Source organism: Neopelma chrysocephalum, unplaced genomic scaffold (assembly GCF_003984885.1).
Source record: "Neopelma chrysocephalum unplaced genomic scaffold, ASM398488v2 Primary Assembly neopelma1_89, whole genome shotgun sequence".
Taxonomy (NCBI): Eukaryota; Metazoa; Chordata; class Aves; order Passeriformes; family Pipridae; genus Neopelma; species Neopelma chrysocephalum.
Genome location: NW_020897751.1, coordinates 1,552,025 through 1,562,068, shown reverse-complemented (window position 1 = coordinate 1,562,068; position 10,044 = coordinate 1,552,025). Strand labels below are relative to the sequence as shown.

Here is a 10,044-nt window from a genome sequence, read left to right as displayed (position 1 = left end):
TTTTAATTATAAATATATATATTTAAAATTTTTAATTATAAATATATATATTTAAAATTTTTAATAAAATTATAAAATAGTTATCATATTAATGTATTTATAATATTCATGATACACTGTATTTATAATATTTATAAATTACATTTATAACATTTATTTATAATATTCATGATACACTGTATTTATAATATTTATAAATTACACTTATATTTATTTATACTATTTTAAAATAATATTTATAAATTATTTTTTTAAAATATAATGTTTTCCCCCTAAAATAATCATGGTTATATTTTCCCCAACCTTCTTATTTGTAAATGTTTCCTGGAGGATGGTTTTTGTGCAATTTCTGTGTAAAGGGGCAGGGAGAACCTTCTTGGTATTTTCACTCACCTCTTATATTAACTTTATGTTAACTTTAACTCACCTCTTATATTCACTCACCCCTTACTTAAACCTGAAGAGGTTTAATTAATTAGCTGATAAACTAATTAAAGGATCAACATCACCAACAAGAACCTCCCAACTAAACTTTAAGATTAGTTTAAAATCAGTGCATTTGGACGACAAGGTACATCGATTCCTAGATTTATATATATATTTATTTATAGATTTTTCTTTAATTAAAGATTATACTCAGAGATACTTAGATCCCTGTATTAATGGATTTATTAATTAATTGTTATATTCACATCCCAGTTTCTCCAAAACATTTGGGTCAATGGAAAAAGACCTTTTAGAGGAATTTGGAAGAGTTTGGGATGGCAGTGCACTCCCAAGCTTCCCTGCTTATCCCAAAATTCTGTAGAAAATTCAAGTTCAACCTCCAATTAGTTGGTTGCTGTTACCTGAACTGCCTGTTTCTTGAAGAAATCGAAGAGCACTATTTTTCCCTGGCATCTGTTAGATTATCAAAACATCATCCATCTCTTTTAAGAGCTTTAAGGAATCTGCCCAACTTCATTTCATCAAACAAAATCCCATTTTTGCTGTCTGGAAGTGAGACTTGGAGCCAAATTTATAGCAGGCCAGTGTGAATAAAACTGTATTTTTATGAGAAATGCATCACAGAAGAGTGCCAAAGAAAATAAAAGGAATTTTAGTGTTAATAGAGGCACCAAAACTGTCCTGAGCCTTCTGGGTTTTTTTTGCATTACAGCCTTTTTTTCTCCTTTTCAAAAGGAGTTTCAGAATTTTTCCTGAAATATTTCTCTTGTAATAAAGCTGAAAATTATGCCTTTGAAATACACAACCCTGCAAGGTACTTCTAAATAATATATTATTTACTAACACTAATCACAAATTAATGGTATCTTGTAAGTAATAACAAATAATACTCGCTCACTATTGGAATGTTTTCTAGACCATTCTTGAAATGTGTTAAAATGGAGAGACTGGTCAATAAATTATTATTATTATTAATAATAATGTTTTCTATATTTTATAATTTACAGTTATATTATATTATATTATAAACTATTATAAAATATTATAAAATATTATAAACTATTATAAAATATTATAAACTATTATAAACTGGTATAAAAATGCACCTGTTAAAGAAATAACATGAGAAATACTATTTTTTTCCACGTCTTACTCTGTTCCCTGTGTGAGTGTGGCAGGGAGTTGTTTTCCATAAGCCCAAAGCAGCTTTTCCCTTCTGGAATTCCCATTTCTGCTGACTGCAGAATTGTTTCAAGGGTAGCAAAAATAGCAGCAAAACACTCTTCAGCTCTGGAAATTAGGATCCTTTAAACATGTCATTAATCCTGTAATTTGATGTATGGATTAATTAAGTAGCCTCTAGTTTATTACTCCTGTTAAATTCACTGTTTGAGACAGTTGTTGGAAACAGAATTCATTTAACCTGCCTTTTTATCTCTTTTTTTTTTTGCATAACAAAACAGATTCAAAGAGTAAGTACTTATTTCCAGCTTCATTTCTACCAGCTTGCATAGGAATACTGACAGCCTGCCAGACTTTAGTGTTTAAATATATTAAATGTATATTTTTAGCCTTCAGTGAGAGTTGATTCCTATGCTCCAACTTGCTCCTGAACACTTGGTATGAGGAGTTTAAAAGTGATTTATTTTTTGTGGCTACTCAGTGTGATTTATTATTGCATTAAGGTTATGGGGGTTGGGGTTATTGCTGTTTCCTGCAGAGAAAAAGGAATGTGTGGAATTCCACAGGCAAGGAAGAGTCAGGTGTTGACCCACCTGAAAAACCAAACTGAGGTGGAGCAGTCGTGTCACCTTGATGGTGCTCCCCAAAAACACCCATGAGACACCACAGCTTGGTTTTCTACAGGGAAAACAGGAATATCTTTCATAGGAACTTGACTCCTTATAAAGAAAAAAAGGCAATTTTTCGGGAAAACTCTTAATTGAAACAGAAATTTCCCAGCCAACTCCCCTGAGAAAAAGGAGTTGAAGGTGGACAAGGGGAGTGGCTTCAAGCCAACAAAGAGGAGATTTAGATGGGATATTGGGAAGGAATTCTTGGCTGGGAGGGTGGGGAGGCCCTGGCACAGGTTGCCCAGAGAAGCTGTGGCTGCCCCTGGATCCCTGGAAGTGTCCAAGGCCAGGTTGGAGCAACCTGGGCTGGTGGAATGTGTCCTTGCCCATGGCAGGGGGTGGAATGAGATCATCTTTAGGGTCCCTTCCCACCCAAACCATGCTGGGATTCTGTGATTTTATTCCTGTCTGGGGGAGCTCTGGGATTCCACCAAAACAGAACAACAGAGCTGAACAAAGCAGGAAAATATAATCACTTTGGTGAAGGCAACACTCAGTGATGTTTATAAACCGCAGAAAAAAACATGGAAAACTTTCCATTTTGGCTTTCTGTTGGGGTGGGGAGAGTTTCTGATGAGTCTTTCTCCTTCCCTCCGTGGCTCCCAAAGGAGACAGGCTGAGTGTGCCAAGACTGCCAGGATCCAGATGGCTTTGCCAGCCGGGAAACCAGCCAGTGCCGCTGCCAACAACCTCTACGAAGAGCTTGGAGACAGCACCATGTGAGTATTCCTTGAGATCCATCAATAATTCCAGTCTGGGCTAGTGGAAGGTGTCCCTGCCCATGGCAGGGGGTGGAACTGGGTGAGCTTTAAGGTCCCTCCCAACCCAAACCATCCTGGGATTCTGGGATTCTCCGATCTTGCTTCATGCACTCTGTGTCCAAAAGGCTTTTCCTCATTCCTGCTTGGGGTTCTCCAAGATCCAGGAAAGACACAGGATGACCCTGTGAGGAGAGAAAAAGCAATTTAATCTTCTTGTAGGGCCTGGGAGGTTCTTTAGCAGTTTTAAGTGGGTAAAAAGCAGGTTTAACTACATGGTTTCCTACAAGCAAGAGCCTGGAGCAGGTCACTCTGCCAGGGTGAGCCAGCTTGGGATTCCTTGGCAAATCCAGCCCTACCCGTTTTCCAAAGCTGTTGACTAAACACATCCAATAAAATTCATTACTTATAAATTCATTAATTATAAGATGGACACAACTGAAATGACAGAACACTGAAAATTGCTGCCCCAAAGTCCCCATTTCCTACAGTAAGAAATACTCCATTGGGTAAAGTGTGTTGTTTTTCGGTTTTTCCTTTTCTGCTCTAAATTTAAAACTGTTTAAATATTGAAATAAAAGGGACTCTCAGAGAAGAGAAGCCACTGGCAGGTCTATGAATGCATCTTTTATCTATTACATGCTCATAAAATAATAATATTGCAAGGTTGCCTTCCTTTTCATGCTTCTGGAAACCTGAAGTTGATGGACTGCAACAACAATTTAACTCCCAGCATGAAAATATTCCAGGGGGGAGTAGCCAATTATTATTTGTCCCATACTGGGAGGGGGCTGTTGATGAGCTTTGCCACACTCTCTTTGTATGAAAAATCCAAGGAATGCTGAAGAGCACAGTGTTAATAATGTTTGGAGGCAGGTAGTGAGGTGAAATCAAGGATTGCTCTATTTTCCATCATTATTTGTTTTGCTCGGAAAGCTGGAATTCTCCAGCAGCTGAGATTGAGTTTAGAAAACGCTCCAGGGGCGTGACAGAGCTGTAACTCTTGGCCAGACAGTCTGTGCCTGGGGAATCATTCCAGAGCTTGAGCTTTTCTGGGTGAATAGAGGAAAAAAAATTCCTGGGAGCGGGAATAGCTTCTCCTCATTGCTGAATTCCCTCCTGTGCCGTTTGCCTTTGACAAGTGCTACACTTGGGCAGGAAGGGAGGAAAAATGGATGTTCAGCTGTGGAATACAGTGATTTTGGACTGTGTTTGTGAACCACAGGAGATCACATCTGTACTTCTGCACTGAGGTGCCTGCTGGGTAAAATTCCCTTTTTCTTTTTTAATTTTTTTTTTTTTGCATTAAACTAAATTTCTCTTGAAATTAAAGATGTATTGCCAAATACCCTATGCTAAACCCAGAAAAAAACTTGTTTTGCTGGGGTTTTATCTGCAAAGGGTTTTTTTAATGTTTTAGTACTGCAACATATAGAGGCCAGTTCACAAATATGCAGTATTGACTCTGAGGCTGAGATTTATGTTAATTTTGACAAAAAATTGATTTTATCACACCAAAAAAAGGTGCTGTAGTTGGAATATTTTCTCTCAGATGTCTTTGCATACAGCTAAGGTATATCCATCATGCTGAGGAACTGATTAAGCACAAACCAGTAAAAATCCTTAAAAGATAACTGAAAATCCACAGGATTTTAAAGAAAAGAAAATACTTCAATAAATATAATTACAATTTTCTTTTTCCCTGTCAGTTACTTGATTTCAGGCTACACATATAACTTAGGAAATTATTATTTGGGAAATACCTTTGATTAACATTTTGCATGAATTTTAGTCCAATGTTCCCTGTCCTTAATTGTCCTAAGACAGTCATCTTTCATTTGCAGTGCTGCCTCGTGTCTTGTTTTCTTTCTTTGGTGTTTATAGCAAATGAAATGGAACTAAGCTCTTTAGTTTTAAATCTGCCTTGTCTCATAATTTTCATTTTTCTCTGTCTTTGGATACATAGGCATCAGTAAGTAAGCTTATTTCATTGTCTTAATATTTGTAGCTGGTAGAAACACTAGTTAATTTTCCTTTCAGTGATTCCCATTCAACCTTGCAAGCTGAAACTCATATTTTATTTGTCCATTGATCAGGAAAGACATTTACTGTGAAGCTTCAGTATTTCCATGCTTCTTTATCCCTCTTCTTGGAAGTAGAGAGAGCAAGTGTGATTGCTGAACTTGAATGGTATTATTTCTAAAGCCAAAGAAAAGCTACCTTAAAAAAGAAAAAATAAAACAAAAACAAAACAAACCAACACTGGGTGAAGGCCCAGAGGTTTGGACTGATGGCTGGATGCAGGCAAAGCCTATTTTGTCTGTTATTTACAATTCCATGCAAGGCTGGGACGTGTCTTTCAGTTTACAGGGATGTGCTTCCACCTGAGTTGCATAAAAATAACCCAAGAACACAAAGAGATGCAGGGTCACCCCAGCCCAGAGAGGTGTCGTGTGGAGCCAGGAGGGAGCTGAGGAGCTTTGGAAATAATCCATTCCAGTAGCAAAAAGGTTGTGTCACCTGCATGAACCTTCTACTGGAGGGTTCCTTCAAGTTCACAATCACTTCTTGCCTCTGGACAGATGGACAGGGCTTGAATCCCCTCGGAGTTGGCTGCTTTAGGATAAAGGATTAGTTTAGGGGCTCTGGGGACCCAGCCCAGGAAGGACATGGAGCTGTTGGAGGGAGTCCAGAGGAGGCCCCAACATGATCAGAGGGCTGGAGCAGCTCTGCTGGGAGGGAAGGCTGGGAGAGTTGGGATTGTTCAGCCTGGAGAGGAGAAGCTTTGGGGTGACCCAATTGTGGCCTTCCAGGGCCTGAAGGGACCTGCAGGAAAGATGGAGAGAGAGTATTTCCAAGGGCCTGGAATGCCAGGACAAGGGAGAATGGCTTCCCACTGCCAGAGAGTAGGTTTGGATTAGATATTGGGAAGGAATTGTTCCCTGTGAAGGTGGGGAGGCCCTGGCCCAGGTTGCCCAGAGAAGCTGTGGCTGCCCCTGGATCCCTGGAAGTGTCCAAGGCCAGGTTGGACGGGGCTTGGAGCAACCTGGGCTAGTGGGAGGTGTCCCTGCCCATGGCAGGGGGTGGAACAAAATGAGCTTTGAGATCCCTTCCAGCCCAAACCATTCTGGGATTCAGTGATTAGTGTGAAGTTAATTATGTTTCACACAGTTCTGTTGTGCCCAGAGACAAGCCTTAGGCAGACTGAATTTTGGCAAACTGCAGTTCCTGGGGAGAATTTATTCACTGATATAACCCTTCATGGAGCTTTGCTGGGTGTTATTTGGAAATGGGAGTGTGATCCCTGTTCTTTGTGCAGAGATTCCAGTCCTTCTTTGGTCCCTGGGACCATTAAGGAGCTGGGGGTTCTCTGTCTGAAAACAAGAAACAAAATTTAAGAACCAAATGTGTTTCATTACTAAATACAGGCTTTCAGGGGACTTTTACATATTAAATAACTTAGAGGAAACTTAATCTCTCTTAATTAACCCCTATCCAGTGTCTGGTTACTTAAATTTCTCTTCCAGTTTTGCTAGGGAATATTTAAGCACCAGAGTTAATTTTCCATTAATTTAGATTTAGTTATATTTTCTGTGACATGACACACCACCACCAAAAACAATGGAACAATGTGACCAGGAGGCCTAAAAGTTCATCTTCCAACATTCACATCATCTTTTTGGAGTAGGTGTCCTCTGGAAGCCTGGTTGAATAAGGGGTTTGGTTTTAGCTCTGTCTGACACAGACCCAAATCTCAAATTTCTCACAGGTTGAGGGGAAAATAAATTTTGTTTCAACCTGAGGTGAACAGTGTTTAAAATAGGGCTCCCAGGGTACTTTTCTAGCAGACAGTGTGGAGATATTGATTTTAGAATGCTGTTTATTTTAGAATCTGCTCAGAAGTTTGTGGTATTGAAAATATTTGAGAAAAGTGGTTAATGAGGCACAGGGAGGTGAGAGATGAAGTCCAAAAAGTGGCAAGATCTCCTACTCTTGGTGTAGAAATTTGATGTAACCCACCTGCAGGGGCTTTTCATGGGGTTTAATGTTGGGAAGAGATGAAATTCATGCACATGTTGATACTTCTGTGATGTTTTGTGTCTCTGGGGAGATGGGGTCCAATATTGTCTGATCATTTTGAAACCTGAGGGTTTTTTTTAACAAGAGGTCGACTTATTTTTGAACTTATCGAGTAGCTGAGCAACTTTAAATTAAAACAAGTAGTCAACTTGTTTTAATTTCTCTTCCTTCCCCCTTAAAGAAGATGCAAAAGTAAATGTCTTGCCCAGTAGCCCAGTGAATGTGCTCTTTCTGTTGGGTAGCAGTAGTTTGCTAGAAGTAATTGAATGGCTCTGATTCATATCATGAGTTCTTTTTTTTCTCTCTCTCATAAGTATCTGTGTCCATGCATGTTTCCTCACATGTGATTATCTTCTTTTCTTTCAAGTCTTTTTCTTCTCTACCATTTCCAACAAAGCAGGGGAAAAAAGTCAAAGTCAGTCTTAGAAGAAGGAGACCGTCAGAGAGTTATAAGCAGCTTTGCTTCCCGTGCTATTGAGGCTCACAAGCAATCCAATATCAATGGATCACTGAACAATAACCTCCCCAAATCCTCAAGTAACATTACTTTTTTATCTGATGAGAACCCATTAACCACTCAGAACCCCCTGTACGTGGAAGGTCTCCCTCAGAGTCCCACTGCTGCCGGGTTTCTGCGGAAAAGGAACGATACTCTTGATACTCTTTCTCCTTCAAGACTGGCCCTGAGAGAGGCCTCCCTGGGGGGCAGTCACCGGGCGTGGACGGTGCCCACTCACCTCACCAGGAGGCACACGCCTGGCTCTCTGAGCAGGCCGGTTATCATGGACCCCGTCCAGTGGCAGCAGGAGAGACTCAAAGCCAGGAAGGAAGGAGCTGCCAATCAGGAGAGCAGTGTTGATGTTAGCAGTCCACTCTTTCAAAGGCTGAGTGGCCCCAAGCTGACTGTGAAGGAGAAGGCCAGGCAGTTTGAGCAGCAGGCGTTGCAGGAGATGAAGCAGGTGAAATCTCCTGACGTGAAATCCAGGCGGTCGCCAACACACAGCAGCGCTGTCCAGGAGGGAGAGAACGCCCCAGAGCAGTCTCCTAAAAGTCTGGTTGCTTCTCCTTGCCTTCACTCTTCTCCTCAGTCCTCTCCAACACCTTGTGCTGAAGTAGCTGAAGCGGAGGCCTCCGTGGTCCCCTCTGTGATCATCACTCACCATGACTCTCCTGAAGAACATTCTCCTCCTCCGACCCGCAAACCAACTCCTCCGTCTTCTAGGATAAAGAAACCAGTTTGCCAAAGTTTTCTATCTCCTCAGACCAAAGAAGTCATAGCAAGCATTCCAGATCCGCCTAAAATTCCCCCACCCCCCCCGCCACAGCTGCCACCTCCACTGCCACCGCCACCTCCTCCATCCCCTCCTCTGTTGCCACCGCATCCTCCTCCTCCTCCGCTCGCAGTTTCTCTTCCTTCTTCTTTTTCTTCTTCTTCTTCACCCCCTCTCAGCCCCCGGCTGCTGTCCCCTGCCAAGCCTCCCAGCTCCCCTGCCAAACAGCCAGCTGTCCCCCCGCCGGCCGCAGTGCCAGAGCCTCCCCCTCGCAGGGAGCTCAAAGGGATTCTTAAGAACATTCAGAATTTAGCTGCCATCGAGAAGTCGGTGGCCAACATGTACAGCCAAATAGACAAGAACCACCTGCTGCCCAAGCACGTCTCCAGGCTCAAAGCAGCCGCGCCGCCGGAGCCGCCGACTCCGGAACCTGCGGCCGAGCACAACCAGCAGAACGGGAACCTGAGCTGCGTTGTGGAGGAGCTGGAGCAGCGCTTCCCCTCCCAGTCAACAGCACTGTAATGCTCCCAGCTGGATGTTTTCTGCATGGGACCTTTTGACTCTAATGCAGCACACGGTGTCTGCCTCAGACTCTCCAGCAATCCCGACTTTTCCCCTTTCTCCGCCGCGTATCACGACTTTTCCACCGCTAAACCCCAACTGAGAGACCTTGTCTTCCCTGTTCGCTCGGAAATTTGTAATGTATCCTGTAAACCTACAAGCTGTTTTCTCAGAACTACATCTTGCTGTTCTGCCATGTTGGTTCTTTGTTTACTGAAAATTCTTGGGGGAAACTGTCCGTTTTTCCCCGAGGGTTGGTCCCGGCCGGCAGCGGGCTCGGCACTGCTTCACGTCAAGCAGCTCCCACTGTAGGTAATATCAGTAAGATTTTGCTGGAATCTCTTGCTTTGCCCACAAAAATGTGCCACCTGGAAGGAACCTCCTGCCATGTGTTGGGTGTCTAAGCAGGCTTAGCAACGGTGAGCCAGGGTGTTGGACAGGGCCTGGAGCAACCTGGGCTAGTGAAAGGTGTCCCTGCCCATGGCAGGGAGGGGAATGAGCTGATCTTTAAGATCCCTTCCAACCATTCTGTAATTCCGTGCTGCATCCTGGTATTCCACGAGCGATGACACTCTGCTCACACGCTTTGTGGCGGCTCCAGTCAGAAGAAGGGCTTTGTCTTGATTTCTCAGCAAACCTGGCTGTCTCCCCTCCTGTTACCCATCTTCTGCCTTCCATTGCGTTGTTGGGGTTTTTTTACATTGTAACTGCATGTTGAAAGTTTTTATTTTGTAAATTCCTTTCATGTACAAAGAATTCGTTGGTTTGTTTTTTATTTTGCATGTGCATGTCGTTGACATCTCCCTTGAGCGTTCACTCCAGTGAGCTTTACAGCTGAAACATCTCACCTGAAATTGTAATAAAGTCACTCTGATTAGTGTCACCAAGTACTTGTAAAAATCCATGGAATATGGATTTACTTACTGGCTTTTTTGCTCACGGTCATCTAAATCAGATCTTTACATTAAAGATGTCAATTATAATTATACAGATAAATAAATTAGCTTGTCCCTTGGAAAAAAAAAAAAAGGTAAGTAAAAGCAGTTTGGGCATTTGAATGTTTGGTCCAACTTG

The 10,044-nt window shown here is 42.0% G+C and overlaps 1 protein-coding gene across 15 annotated transcripts in view; it reads left to right on the top strand.

Annotated features, from left to right (window-relative positions):
* PCDH15 (protocadherin related 15) overlaps nucleotides 1–10,044 on the top strand; it is a 526,100-nt gene that overhangs the window by 503,541 nt on the left and 12,515 nt on the right. For 6 of the 15 annotated variants that reach the window (XM_027692923.1, XM_027692925.1, XM_027692920.1 and 3 more), the window contains 2 exons: nucleotides 1,911–1,919; nucleotides 2,909–3,019. In XM_027692923.1, the coding sequence (XP_027548724.1) occupies nucleotides 1,911–1,919; nucleotides 2,909–3,019 (120 nt within the window). Of the gene's footprint in view, nucleotides 1–699; nucleotides 1,154–1,910; nucleotides 1,920–2,908; nucleotides 3,020–7,505; nucleotides 9,675–10,044 lie in introns of those variants that run through there. The other 9 variants (XM_027692924.1, XM_027692936.1, XM_027692922.1 and 6 more) reach the window with 4 other exon arrangements.